Source organism: Miniopterus schreibersii (assembly GCF_964146895.1).
Source record: "Miniopterus schreibersii genome assembly, chromosome: 12".
Lineage (NCBI taxonomy): Eukaryota > Metazoa > Chordata > Mammalia > Chiroptera > Miniopteridae > Miniopterus > Miniopterus schreibersii.
The window spans coordinates 34,921,301-34,936,562 of NC_138112.1; the positions used below are offsets into that span (position 1 = coordinate 34,921,301).

Below are 15,262 nucleotides of genomic sequence, written 5' to 3' on the forward strand. Positions count from 1 at the left end.
ATTCTTTTTTTTCTTTTATATACACATATATGTATTTTAAATGCCAGATGGCAAAATTTTATGGTTTTATTAACCCAAATACAATGTGAATGTAAGCCATTTATTCATTTTCTTCTCTGCGCACAGCCTGGCATTGGGGCCGGTGACTCTGGTGGCCAGCTGGGCTGCCCTTTCCACAGTGGCTTTGTGGTTGTGAGAGGAGACGCTGTGAGCAATCTCTGCAAAGTAAGATTTATTGGACATCAGTAGCACTCCAGGCTCCTTGATGTTGTGGACCAGTAACTTTCAGTAGCCACTGGGCAGCATGTGTTTTGTTTTCTTGTTTCTCCCATAACCAATGTTGGGCATCAAGATCTGGCCCTTGAATCTTCTGTGCACCCTATTGTCAGTGCCTCTGGGTGCCTGCCAGTTCTGCTTAATTTTGAGCTATCTGCCTGACTGGTGACAGATGAGCTTCTTGGTCCTCTTTTTGAAATCGTGGGTTTCATGAGGGGTCTGAGGGCAGCCATCTCTATAGGCAGCTCTGAAGAAGAGAGCTCATTCTCTTTTTATTGCTGAGTAATACTCCAGTGTGTGTGTACCACATCTTCTTTACATCCATTTAGTCCCCTGACAGCCCTGTCAGATGAGGAAAGTGAGGAACTTACCCAGGGCCAGATAGCATGTATCAGAACCTGATTTGGAAGCCAGGTGTTTTTTTAACATCAAAACCCATGGTGTGTTCCCTCTGCCTCTCCGCTTTTACAGTTTTAGGATGTAGTAGTATTCTAGATTTTTATTAATTCAGTTTTTTCCCACAAAAAAATTTTGAGCACCAACATTGCCCAGAACTGTACTAAGGATACAGAGGGATCAAGACAGATCTATTTCCTACTCTCATGGAATTCCTATTCTAGTGATCCAGAGTTATCTCATAATAGGATTGTACTATACTATGCTCTATTACATTGCATCACTTGTTTTCTTTCTATCCCCATAAACCCCTCATTAGTGTCCAGATGACTGAAGAGATATTTATTGAGTGTTTACTATGTAGCAGACTTGTGATTTATGCACTCTAGCCATACCTCATTGTCATAAAATTATTCTCCTGTCCCACCTTTCCATCTATGTCTCTATCTCTATCTCTACATCTGTATCAGCCTACTTCTGGGCTTTTTAATCCTATGGTATTTTACTAGGCCTTCGGTGAGACACATTTTGGAGCAGAAGGGTAATAGTAGAATATAATTAATGAGCAAGGTCAAGAGCTCTGAATGGCAGGCTAAGAAGGAGTATAATCTTTATTTTACAGGTGAAGAAACAAAAAAAAAAGGAAGTCAAGGGACTTTTCCCACGATCAAAGATTAAGTAAGTACTATGCCGACCAGAAGCAAGGTTCCTGTGTTCTATAAGTTACTTGAGCCTTCTCCAACAGTCATCACCTCTAACATTTCCCAGCCAGCTATATACTCATTCATTCATTCATTCATTCATTCATTCACCAATCTGGCAGATAGGTGTGGTTGGTCACAAGAGAGATTTCTTAAAAGAGAAACTGACTGAATGGCTGTTGATCTTTCTCCATCTATCCATCCATCCATTCATCTTCCCAACACATTTTTGGTGACTTCCAAGGTCCATGCTAGGCTCTGGGATTACATAGGTGAATAAGGTATCATAGGTCCCAGTGCCAGTGGGAAGTTGGTAAGGGGAGCAAACAATTAAAGTAATAAGTACTACACTAGAAATATGGGTTTTTGTGAGAACACGTAGGAGGGGCCTCCAATTCTGTTTGGGGTGGTCAAGGATTAGGAAATTCTGAGTGCCCTGTGTTGAACCAAAGAAGATATCAACATCACTCATTTTCCCCCACAAATAATTATGGAAAATGTTATATGCCAGGTGCTGTGTTAGGTGCTGGGGATAAAGAGATGAACAACATAGTGTCCTCTGGAAGAGCTTAGAGTCTAATTAGGGGCTTAGAAATATGTGTAAAAACTCTTGGACCCTGGAATACCATCGTATCCTCCACTTGGCTCTCACATGTTTTTTGGGTGTTTCCTATGAGCATTCCAAGGGTGGAAGATACAGTAAATTGGACATGTGTCCAGACTCAGAGGTTCATAGACCACTGAAGAAGCCCCCTCAAGATTGTTAGTAATCCTATGAGGTAGAAGGCCTCCTTCCAGGAAAGAGATACAGAAAAGATACTCTAAGGTTTAGCCACAGAAGCAATTGTTTACCACAGGAAGGTTCAGTAAAGGCTTTGTGGAAGAGGTGGCATCTGGACTGGATCTAGAAGCAGCTTTTATTTCCTTTCTATTTTTACCTTATTTAATTTTTATAACAATTATCTGAGGCACAGGTTTTTATCTTCACTTTATATGTGAGACATCTTGAGGCAGAAAGAGTTAAACTAATCTGCTTAAGGTCACTCAGCTTAATGGCAAAAATTAGACTCAAATTTAAGCCTCCTATCTCCCAAATCATTGCCCTTCCTACTGCACCACTCTACTTTTCACATTTGTCACTTATAGGAGACATTTCCTCAGGACACCTGATCCCAACTTCCCACTCTGCTCCGTCCTTTTACTGAATCTCTTCCCAGATCCCTCATCCCAGGGCCCTACATTCTTCCCATGGCTTCCCTTCTGCTGGCCAGGGGCTTATAGGTTCCCAAACCTCTGTTGTCTCAAGTTGTCTGAAGCTGTCCCAAAGCAGATTTTGGAATGGCTGGGTGCCTTGAATGAAAAATCTCAAATCTCTCTAAGAGCTCAAGGTTTAAGAAATAAATATTTTATTAGAGACTTATTCCTAAAGAAAATTCTAGTTGAGCTAAACCTTAAAGGATGAAATTGGCTAGAAGAACAAGATGGAAAAGGTATTTTAGGCCAATGGAACACTAAGAACAACAGCAGGCAAGACAGAATGTGAATGGAATGTCTTAGGGATAGAAAATGATTCTGTGAGCCTGATGGGTAGGGCTGACTAGAGCTGGAAGGGTTAGGAATTGGGATGCCAGGGTCCTTAGAGATGAGGCGCAAGCATTCGGCCTTCATGCTCAGTGGGAATCCAGTCAGAGGACTGTTGCTGTATTGGGGCAGGGTTGGTGGGAGGAGGGAGGAAAGACTTAGTGAAAGCAGTGAGAGACAGAGAAAAGTACATCGATCAGTATTTCTGAGCAGTCTTCATGACTCAATGACCAGTGAATGGAATCTCATTTCACCCAGCATTATTATTATTATTATTTTTAATCAGACCTCTCTTTCTAAAGCACAGCTTGGGTTATGGCTTTCCCCAGCTCAGATATCATCCATGGCTCTCAGTTACTTACAAGGTGAAACCTGAGCTCCTAGCCTGGCACTGAAGGCCCTTCAGGAGCAGACACCAACCATCCTTCCTGTCTAGCCTTATTGTCCAAGACTCCCAAACGCACATCCGCTTCCTGGGTCAGATTGTTTCTTTCCTGCCCCAGGCATGCCTACCACCACGTGCTTAGTCCTGTGGCTTTTCTGTTTAGAATGCTTATCTTTCTATCAGTAAACTCAAGTCATCCCTCAAACCCTACTTACCAGTTCAAGTCTCATTATTTGCCTATCATCTTGCCTAGAATGTTAATCTCCCTCTTTCCTGAACTCAAAGAACTTTTCTAGTGAGCATTTAATATGTACCAGGCACTACCTTTCTAGCTTTATCCTTTTATCTGTCTATTAAGGTAGGTGTTATTACCCACATTTTACAGGTGAGGAACAGGCTTAGAGGGATAGAGTAACTTGCCCACTCACGGAGCAAGGAAAATCACAGCCAATATTCAAACCAGGTCTGCCTCAGCCCAAAGGTGATGCTCTTGCTAGTGTTCCACTGGGTTAGGATTGATTTGAACCAAAAACAAAAAACAAGGCCTTGTCTCCCTCTTCATTTAAAGCCCATTTCTGAAGCATGGCAGTGGGCCTCTAGGCCCTCTGAGGTAGGGTGTGTTTCTGGCGTGATGGTCCTGGGGGGCTCACAAGCCGCACTGGGATGAGAGCAATGCTGCACCTTCTCACTCTGCTACTTCCTCTTTCTCCTTGCTCCATGCTCAGGGCAATGGCCTCCTCAGGAATCTACAAGCTGGATGATGGGAAGCCTTACCTGAATAACTGCTTTCCAGCCAAAAATCTGCTTCGGAAGCCAGAGGAAGGTCAGGTGACTTCTCAAATTGGTACCTTTGCCTCCCCGCCAGCACCTGCTTTAGAATGTCTCTCATATCCATTTCTTTTTCTCCAGCCCCTTAACTTCTGTTCCCTGCCCCACCCTATCCCATCCCTTCCAGTCCATTTTCCCCAGCAGCCTCAGGAAGCCTTCTAAAGTGCATGTTTTGCTATTGTGTTCCCTTCTGTTCAGTAACTTCTCATTGCTGGCTCCTTCACCTGCTGTTCTGTCTTCAGAGTCCAACCTCCCATTATCCTTTGTACAGCCCCATTGCTTTATTTATGCCCTACTCCATAGTGCTCTCATTTCACATAGCTTTTTTTATTTGCCCAGAATGTTCCAGCCCTCATTCCAGTTATTCAAACTCTTCCCATTCCACAAAGCCCAGGTCTAGCTACTTTAGCCTCTGGGCCCACCCTCTCTGGTGAGCCACCTTCCTCTCTCAGTTTCCTATTTGATGATTAATTATATTCTGTCAAGCTCCTAAATAAAATGGCCTAAATTTGACTTTGCTAAGTAGTTTTTCAAACTTTTATCTAGTTAAAAAAAACTCCTCTGCAGCAGGAACTCCTCACAATACTGAGCAGAGCCATATGGGTGAAACATTGCCAAAGGAGCATGGGTTCACTGGATTGGATTTGTTGCTTTGAAAGAGTAGGCAAGGGAGAAGTACCCCTTGTTACGCTATATAAAGTGACTTGCTGGCCACTCTGTGCATTGCATTTTGGAAGAATCACCTCCTCCAGTCTGTCCTCCCCACTTCTCTAGAGTGATTTCATTTTTCACAGAGACCTTCTCTGGCTACCTACCTGTTTAAAACCCTCCCATGGAGCTCTCAGTATGAACTCATTTCATACCCATATCCCCTTACACACACAGATGAACAAATAGAGAAGTAAATATAGTCATGTGTATCTGCATGTGTTAGTATACGTGTGTATATTTCCTAGTCTACTGAGAGCAATGATACCTGTCATGAAGAACATACTGGCACCTAGATCTTGGTTTCTAAGTACTATTCTCCAATGAAAGAAGCCAGGGCTCCTCAGAGAACAAGTTGTTTCTAGGGCTGGGGCAGAAAAAATACAAATTGAGCCTGGAACACCATGTGATGTCAGAAAGTAAAATAAGTGCTCAGAAAAGTGATGGGTGCGTGTTAAAAGGCCATAAGAGCCAAGCTGAAGGAGCTCCCAATAGCCAAAGCTGAGACAATCTGAGCAATAAAATAGATAAAGGTAGATTTGGGTTATAAACCATTGAATAAATATCCATGAGCCCATAATTTTATACATATATACACATACATATATATATAATTATTACAGACATACACACATACACATACATATACACATTACATATTTAAAGGAATTGACATAAAATGATGGGCTGGCAAATCTGAAATCCATAGGGCAGGCAGGCTGAAAACTTTGGGAAGAGCTGATGCTGCAGTCTTAAGGCAAAATTATTTTTCCTCTGGGAAACCTCAGCTTTTGCTTTTAAGTTCTTTCAGCTGATTGGATGAGGCCTGTGCACATTATCAAGGTTGGTCTCCTTTACTTAAAGTCAACTGATTGTAGATGGTAGCACATCTACAAAATACCTTCACAGCAACACCTAGATTAGTATTTGAATAACTCCTTACCATACCTTAGCCACATTGATATAAAATTAACCATCACAGATGCTAGAATTAGTGGGTCAAAAAGTTTGATGAGAAACAGATATTTGCAGCCTCAAGCTATCTTTAGCTTTGTATTAATTACAAAGGGAAAAACAGTAACTTCTCAGTAGAGAAACTAGGTCGACACTACCTTATCCAAGTGATCAACATTAACACCAGCAGTAATAAGACATATTAACATCACATCCCCTCTGTTCTGATGTGCTGACAAAGGCACAACTTCACTTCTGTGGTAGTTTTGCCAAAGTGCAAAGCCTTAGTCTAATTATGGGAAAGCATCAAACAAATTCAAATTGAAGGACATTTCACAAAATAATTGACTGGTATTCTTCAAAAGTGTCAAGATCACTCAAGGAGAAAGAAAGACGGAAGAGCTGTCACAAATTGGGGGAGACTAAGGAGACATGACAACTAAATGAAACATGAGATTCTAGATTGGATCCTGGAACAGAAAGAGGACATTAGTGAGAAAACTGGCAAAAGTCAAAGAAGGGCTGTAGATTAGTTACTAATATTATACCAGTGTTAATTTCTTGGTTTCAGTCATTGTATTATGATTACATAAGACATTAGGGAAACTGGATAAAAGCTGTACAGGAACTCTGTACTATTTTTACAACTTTTCTGGAAGTCTAAAATTATCTCAAAATGAAAAATTATGACGGGGAAAAAACCTTCCCATGGATATTATTTCTGCCATGCCTATCCCATTATAACCCAAGCTCCTTATTCTTGTCCTCAAGACATTTTCTGATCTGATTCTGCTGCCCTCCCAGCCTCATCTTCCTTCCCCCATGTTCATCCCCTACACACTCTGGGCCTTCCTTCCCGGCTGTGTTGGGGGTTTTGGCACCAACTTGGATTGGAGTCTCCAGGAGTAAGGGCTATTGGGATATAGGACAAAGGTGCATGCCCCAGATGGGGACAGCTTTGGGAAATTGGGTACCTGTCAGACCCAGAGTGGGAATGGGAACTGGCTCACACTAGACTTAGGGCAGGATCTGCATTCAAGAGGCAGGATTGGAAGCATTGGTCAGGTGAGCCAGGGCAAGCCCCCTAGTTAGGCTGGGAGCCAGCGGTCGGAAGCACCAAGCTGGTTTCCATAGCTCTGTGCTGTTCTGCATCGTCCCAATCTTTTATATGTCTGGGGACTTGTGCCCTTCCCTCTGCCCAAGCTGCCTGGTTTTTTCATCTCCACCTAGTCAGCTTTCAACTTACTAGATGTAGCTCATGCCCTAGGCTGGTAGCTCCCTTCTCTGGGTTTCCATAGCACCCCTTATATTTTTTAGTTCCTTCGAGTTAGGGCATCTATCTTACTCATCTCCATAGCCCCAGCTCCCAGTACAAAGCAGATGTTCAGGAAAAGTCTGAATGGATGATTGTGGGCTGGGGCTGGGGCTCATGGTTCATTCAGCAACACTCGCAGGGTGGTAAGCTCATTGCAGGCCTTGGGAATACTGACATGAATGAGTCTACTCAGTGGACCTGCCACTCTAGAGGGCAAGCAAGACAGTAAACAAGTGAACAAATAAAATAATTACAGATTGCCATGAAATGGTAAAAAAACTGTTGATGAAGAGAACAGATTCTAAAACGTTGTCATGATTTTATTGAGTTTGCTAGTGAATCTCATGTTCTTTTTTACATACATTTTTAGTTCTTTCTGCGGTGAACTTGTGTTACTGGTTTTTTAAAAAAATGACAACTATCCTATCATTTTCTTATCCTTAGCCTCTGAAGCAATCTTTCCCCAATAATGATGGGATCCTGGATAAGGTCTAGGAAGATGGAGTCCGTTGAGCTGATATCATTCATTGAACTTTACCCAAGAGATGACAAATGGGGTAGGAACTAGCTGGCACAGGAAAGAAGGATCAGCTCTGCTGAGTGGAATCAGTAAAGGTTTTACAGAACAGGAAATTCCTGATCTGGGGTCTTGAAGAACGATTAGAGTTTAGGGCAAAATGTGGAGGAAGGAATTAGGCAAATCATTTCACCTCTTTGAGTCTTAGCCTTTTCATCTGTGAAATGGATTTGGGGGCCAATCAATTGAGATAGTTATATAGACTTCTCTCTACCCCCTGTCACCAGCAGCAGCACAGTATCTGATACATATTAGGTAATGAGAAGCCTTTTTTGTTTTAGTATTACAAATAAATAATCTGTGAGTACACTAGCTGTGGCTTTGAAAGAGTTTGCTCCTCACTGTTCTGATCTCAGCAGGCAGAGGACACTGGTTAGTGGCTCGGAAGTGTAACTTCAAGAAGAAGCCCAAGAGTGTAGTTGAGGCACCAGAAGAGCCTCAAAAGAGCCAGATCCCTTCTGAGGTCAGAGGGAAGAAAAAGTCTCAATGGAAAAACCAAGTGGACATTCCTGGACACGTGCTGGACCAGGATTTTCTGGTGAGAGTAAATGCATCCTGGAATGGCTGGCAATATCAGCTGACGGCTGTCCTGGCTGCTCTACTCTGGTACAACTACCCCCACCCCACCCCAAAGTATTACAGGGGAAAACTGAGTACAGCCAGGGTGATGAAGGGGCCCAAAGCTTTCTTTATGTGTAAAGCTTTCTTTATATCCACCTTGTGAGGTAGATATTATCATCCCTATTATGTTGTCTCCATTGTATAGATAGGAAAACTAAGGCCCCAGGAGTTAGAAAGACTCAGGATTAGAACTACTCAGGACTAGAACCCTGGTCTGCTCACTCCAAAGCCTGTGCCTTTACATTATATCCGGTAAAAATTCTTAATTGAGTTGGGGAGACAAATAAGTAAATCGGGGAAAAGTAAATTGAAAATCCCATTCTAGGACCTAGCAGGGTATAGAGATTCCTGCTCTGCTCTGGGGAGATCTCTCTAGGAGCAGGGGGCATTGGGGAGCCCTACACTCCTCAACCTTTGTCCTATGGGTGTAGTGCCTGGCTGAAGGCCAGGAGAGATGACTGGATATCATCCAGTGCCTGGGGTAGGCTTTCCAAAGAGGGCTGGGGTGGCTGTGTTGGAGACCAGCCAGATAATTTCACATCTGCTCTGTGCAGTACCTCAGTGGCTTTGCAAAGAAAGACACATTTTGTAAGCCAGTATTAATGTGTAGTCTCTTGCTCCCTACAAAGAACTCTCTGGCAGCCTAATTTGTTCTCAGGCTCTCTTATGGTTTCCAAGAGATGAGATTCTGCACAAATCAGATGTTGAAAGAGAGCTCTGAGGAAACAGCTGGTTACATCTCACCTTAAGTGGTGAGGTGTAAGCTTTTTGCAGAGCCCTATGGGATTTCTCTCATTGGGGATAAGAAGGACTGAAACAACAGTCCTGAGGGGGGCAGAAATGCTTCTTATTGTGGTCTTCTTTTCGCCTTTGTTTCCAGCAACGTACACAGTTCCACATTAATTGAGATGGCTTTTTATCCATGTTGCCACTTTGGATAGCAGAAGCAACAGGATGTTTTTCGGAGTAATGGGATACCTACCCACTATTAGCTCCACTCGAATGTTTCACTCGCACCTCATATTGACTTACTGCACCAATCCCATTACTCCAAGCCCAATACTCTTCTCTAGTGTTTACTCTGTGGTTTCTATAATGGCACTGTTACCTACCCAGTTACCATGCCAGCAAGCTGGGGTTATCCTTGACACTTGCCTCTCTCTCACCGCCCCCATTCCCCATTGCCAAGCCCTGGCACTTTTATTTAATAGTTGTCAAATCTGTATTCTTCTCCTCATCTCCACTGCCACCACCTTCATCAGGGCCACCATCTTCTTTTATTGGACTAATTCAGTAACTTCCTAACCAGTTTGAACCAACTAGGAACTTTTATTTCACATAAAAACAACCCAGAGGCATTGTTATTCCACAGTAAGTTAATAACTGGCTTAATGACGTCATCCTAGGTCCAGGTTCCTCTGTTTTTTCTGCTCTTATAGCTTCAGCATGTTAACTTGTTCTCTTGGGCTCAATGCCTTCATGATCCCACAATGGCTCCGGGCATCACATATAAAGGTTAACATCCAGAGGCGGAAAAGGGATTGTCTGTCACTTCCTTAGGTCTTTTTTTTTTTAAAGTAAGAAAAAGCCTCCCACAGCTGGCCTCTCACCCCCAGCAGCCAGTATTTCACTGGTCAGACCTAGATCACATGTCCCAACGGTCTTTGGGTGGGGGACTGTGACCTCCATGACTGGATTTGAGAAGTCAGGATTTATCCCTTAGAGCTAGAGCTTAAGGACTTATCCACTCAGAGAAATGTGAATAACACTGGGGTTCTTTAAGAAGGAATAAGTAGAGAGGTAGCTCTAGGGAAGGTAATTAATAATGTCTCTCCCCCTCCACTCCTGCCTTCTCCTCCTTTCTGTGTTTATCAGACATAGCAATCAGCCCCCTGCCAAAAAACCTCTCACAGCTTTCCGCTGACTGTAGGATAAAATCCACACTCCTTTACAGAGCCGACACGGATCCACATGATCTAGTGACTGCCTCCCTAGCAGTATCTTGTTTTCCATCCTCTCAGAAGCACCTTGCTTTTCCCCATCTCGATAGTTGTCACAGCCCCTGACACCCACTTTTATGGGACCAACTCCTACTTAGCTCTTAGGTATCAGTTGAAATATTACTTCCTCCAGTAAACATGGTCTCACTTCCAGTCTGAGATTAGGGCCTCTCGTATTGTTTCCCTTAGCATCTTGAATTTCTCATTTAAAATATTTATCACATTATAAAAAGTTGCTTGCTACTTGGCTCCCATTCACTTGAAAGTTGTATGAAGACATTGAATATTTCTGTTTTCATTATCTTCTTAATGCCTAGTTCCGTGTCTAACCATAAAAGACATAATAAGTAAATGATGAACAGAAAAAAGGAATGATGCTGAGTTAAACAGAAATAGAAGCTCCAAAGCTGAAATTTTCTTCCAACTTTTTAGTTATGAGGGGCAACATATGGTAGTCAAAAGAGCACAGAGTTTAGTGATTACAGATTTGGATTCAAATCATAGATCTCTCACTAGCTATAGGACCTTAGGCAAGGCATTTTATCTCTCAGCCTTATTTTTCTCATTTAAAAGGGAAATAATAATAGCTAGGATTAGAAGAAAGTTTGTTGATAATATTTAGCATAGTGCATGGCCCAACATAGTGCTTAGTAAATATTTAGTGAGTGAATGGATTAGTGAATGAATAAACAGATTATGACAAATGTATGATATTGGTAAAGCCCCAGAAATACAGATTTTTTGAAGAGCCAGGTAGAGGAACTGGGGCCAAAAAGACAGAGAAGGAAAAGAGAAGAAGGAATCCTCCTAAGAACCCCATAGCCTGGCTGGTGTGACTCAGTGGTTGAGCGCCAACCCATGAACCAGAGGTCTTGGTTCAATTCCCAGTCAGGGCACATGCCCAGGGTTGCTGGCTCTATCCCCAGTAGGGGGCGTGCAGGGGGCAGCTGATCAATGATTTCATCATTGATGTTTCTCTCTCTCCCTCTCCCTTCCTCTCTCTGAAATCAATAAAAACATATTTTTATTTAAAAAAAGAGCCCTATAAAGTCAATGTTACTATCCCCATCTTACAGATGGGAAACTGAGATGTGGAAGAGCTGAGATAGCAGCTCACTTCTGAATAACTTCAAAGCCCATGTTCTTTCCACTGTACAAGGCTGCCTTCCTCAACAGGGAGTAATTTGTTGTTCTGGCCAATTATATAAACTTTGTTGGGGCTTTGGGGGTTAACTCTCTTTACTGTGTTCCATCCAGCTGAAGCACCACTGTGTGAGGGAGCCGTCAGAACTGTGCACCATTAACGTGAGCGGCCTGAAGTTCTCGAAGGTGAGGTCAGCCAGCAGAAATGTAATTGGGGTGAGCCAGACTTGAGGTGGCTCCTGGCTATTTGTCCATTGGACCCCCAGAGTCCCTGCAGAATGGGAATCTGGTCACAAGGGAAGGGGAGGGTCAGACAAGGACTCATAGGGTGGAAACATTAAGACACAATCTTTTGCTTTAAATTTGGTATTATCATTGGTCCATGTGAGGTGAATTAAAGGAAACAGCCTTGCAGAAGTGGGTTTGAATTGGCCATATAATTTTGTTGGAGTATGATTCATTGTGTACATAGTTCCCATCAAAAGAGCCTACAGGAGAAATTTTTGTCAGGTTTCAGTGCTGGGAGGCTGGTTTGTTCTTAACCTATAGATACTGTGACTCAGGTAATGAGTCAGGTTTCTTTCTTTGCATTGGCTTATTGGTACCTCAGAGCCAAATGTGTGGCCTACCATTAGCCAATGTATATACAGGATATTATGGCACATATTTTTTATTGTAGGCCTTCCATGGCATATGAAGACAAATTGCTAATATAATACTATACAGCAATTAAAGTGAATGAACTAGAGTTACATGTAGCAACACAAGTAAATCTCTAAAACATAGTATTGAGGAAGAAAGGCAGGTTGCAAAATACCTACAGTATGATCGCAGTTAATACAGTTTTAAAAACATGGAAACAATACTATATATGGTTTATGAATACACATATATGTAATAAAGTGTGGGAACGATAATCACCAATTGAGGACAGCTGTCATCTGTGGGAGAGAGGGAGAAGAATGCGATTGGGAGGGATATATGGGGATGGGCAACTCTGAAATGTTTTTCTTTAAAGAAATTTCAAGCAAAGACAGCCAAATATTCAGATTTTTAAAAGCTGTATAGTGGTTACATGGGTATTCAGGGTACCATTCACTATCTTTTTTGAACATTCTTTTGAAATTCCTTTCCACAGGCTAAGGAAAAGGACTTCAAGCATTTTAATTCCGTGATTTACATCAATGCCTCAGAAAACCTGCTGCCTCTAGGTGAGCTTTTTCTTCCTGAAAACTGTCTCTGCCTCTTGGCTGGCACGTCTATTAGTCTGTCTGTGACTGGCCATGCATCTCTTTTTCGGAGTTCAGTAAGCTGGGCTCTGGAGAACACACACCAGGATTGTAGCTCAGAGCGGGCACTACCTCCTTAGAACATTTCTCTGTAAGCTGATGCTTCTCTATCTGTAAATGGAGATTATTTCCTTCCTTTCTTCCTCCCAAAGGCAAGATGCCTGGTAGGTTCAGACGATGGGTATATAAAGATGTTTTTGAGCCAGTAAGAGCTCCTATTTGGAGCATAAAGCCTTCTTGTTTATTCAGCAAATCTACAGCGACCCCTGCTGGTTGTCGGGACTATGTGAATGCTTGGCTTTTAGAAATGAAAGCATCCAGGTTCTTTTCTGGTGAGTCTTGGTTTGGTGGGAGAGATGGGTTCAGACACGTTATAGGAGAATATAGTAAGTGCAATGATAGAGGGAATCACAAGATGTGATGCTAGAAAATAAGCAGGACATCAACCGGGCCAGAGTGTCAGGAGAAACTTCTGAGAAGAGGAGCACAAGACTCGGGAATTAGAAGGTAAGGAGGCACTTCAGGTTGACAGAGCAGATGCCAGACAGCAGTACCTGATCAGGGTACCTGAAGAAGCTTTGTATGTTTGCAAGGGATGCAGGCAGTAGAAAATGGATACTAGAAAGCTTGGTCGGGACTAGATTATCAAGGTCCCTGAGTGACTTGGACTTAATCCTGCAGGCAAAGAGAGCCTTGAACAGCTTTTAAATAGAGAGACTCAGTGGTAGCTATGAGGAGGGTGGATTATAAAAAAAGAAGGTGGAGACCAGGAAACCTGGAAGAATGATTTCATTTTTCCAGGGAAGGGGAGGCCATGGCAATGGAGGTGAAAAGGGTTAAGAGAGAGATTTTCAGGAGGAAGCAGAGATAACAGGACTTGGTAACTAGTGGCCATATTGAGAGAAGGAAGAACCAAGGGGATTCACTAAGACAGAGAACTAGAGGAGAGGCAGTTTCAGGGAGAAACAGGATGAGTTCAGTCTGAGCATGTTGAATTTGAGGGGTATTTTTAAAGAAGCATGTGATGAAGTTCCTGCCCTTAAGGAAACTATGGTCTGTGAGGAACATGGGCTTGAAATACAAAGGCCAATCGGCATATGAAAAGATGCTCAACTTCACTAATAATTAAAACAGCATCAAAATACTATTTTCTACCTATCAAATACTGGCAAAAAAAATGACTGATGGCAATTGGCATTGGTAGGGAAACAGATATTCTTGTACTCAACTAGCAGAAGTGTAATAAATTGGTGTAACATCTTTGGAAGGCAATTTGACAGTGTCTCTTAAATAGTCATTGCTTTTAATCTGCTTGCTCCACTTCCAGGAATTTATTCTACAGAAACACACTCATACGAGGATGTTCATTGGAAACATCCTGAAATATCTACTGTTTTTTTAAGGCTTAACTGAACATTCTGACTTACAAGACCACCATAGGCTACACCTGACACCAGGTTCACTTAGAAGGCTCTAAGTAATTCCACACAGTATGCTAGCCACACAGCATCAGCATTTCCTATTCAGTGAAGTCCTCATAGCATTTTGTGCAACAGTCCATGTAAGCATCCATTAGCCATTCTCTGTGGCCCCCAGCTCAGGTCCAAGGCAATGAGACTCTCATTGGGTGGATGCAGGAGCCACTCTGGCTTAGAAATGTCATTCCCTATTGGAACAATTGGCCATTTAACACCATTTAACACTCCATAGACATAGCTCCTAGAGGTCCTGCAAAGGACATGTCCAGTGATAGTAGTCACCACACACAGGGAAGCCCAACGTTTAGTCCCTCCTTCTGATGTTTATTGTTCGTTTATAGTTTCTCCTAGTCAGATGTGATTTTTACCACAGCAATATTGCCTAGTAACATAATTATACCATTTGTTTCAGGTTACCAGGGGGTTGGGCTAGAAAGTTAACCCAAGGTCCAGCTGTCATGAAGAAGGGGAAAGTGTTTTTACCTTTTATCCAGATAGCCTAAAAGCTATCAAGAGGGGAATGGTTAAATAAACTAGGGTATGTCTATACTGTAGAAATAATTCAGACATTATGCAGACCTATATGTTTTGACATGGAATAATCCTTAAGTCATATTGTTAAGGGAAAAAAGCATGTCACAGTATAATGAAAATGGTATGATTCCATTTCTGTAAAAAGAAGTGTGTGTATTTTAGTACACACATGAGAAAAAGTCTGGAGTATATACGTAATACGTTAGTTATCTCTGGGTATTGAGATTAAAGGGAACTATTATCTTTCTGTGCTTTATTTGTTTTTTGTTTTTTTACTTTTTTAGTGGACATGTTTTACTTTTATAACCAGAAATTAATTTTTTAATATTTTATTACAATTTTTTTAATGGGCTTGGAGTTAGACAGACTTAGATTCAGTTTTTGGCCCTTCACTTACTGGAAATTCTGTTTTAGCAAATCATTTAGTCTAGCTGAGCCTTCGGATTCCTCAGCAGTAGCATGAACTAGTAATCCCT

At 42.1% G+C, this 15,262-nt stretch overlaps 1 protein-coding gene and 1 pseudogene across 3 annotated transcripts in view; one reads left to right on the forward strand and one right to left on the reverse strand.

Annotated features, from left to right (window-relative positions):
* Positions 1-100: 100 nt before the first annotated feature.
* Positions 101-509, reverse strand: LOC308565247 (large ribosomal subunit protein eL32 pseudogene; annotated as a pseudogene). Its single transcript has one exon. The product of its transcript is annotated as a large ribosomal subunit protein eL32 pseudogene (transcript).
* Positions 510-4,064: 3,555 nt separating this feature from the next.
* The window catches only part of XRRA1 (X-ray radiation resistance associated 1), a gene marked incomplete at its 5' end in the record, with an annotated part of 44,009 nt that continues 32,811 nt past the window's right edge, over positions 4,065-15,262 (forward strand). The window contains 4 exons of one of the 2 annotated variants that reach the window (XM_081154199.1): positions 4,065-4,162; positions 8,078-8,259; positions 11,600-11,671; positions 12,624-12,696. In XM_081154199.1, coding sequence (XP_081010325.1) covers positions 4,069-4,162; positions 8,078-8,259; positions 11,600-11,671; positions 12,624-12,696 — 421 coding nt within the window. The remainder of the gene's footprint in view (positions 4,163-8,077; positions 8,260-11,599; positions 11,672-12,623; positions 12,697-15,262) is intronic. The other variant, XM_081154200.1, reaches the window with a different exon arrangement.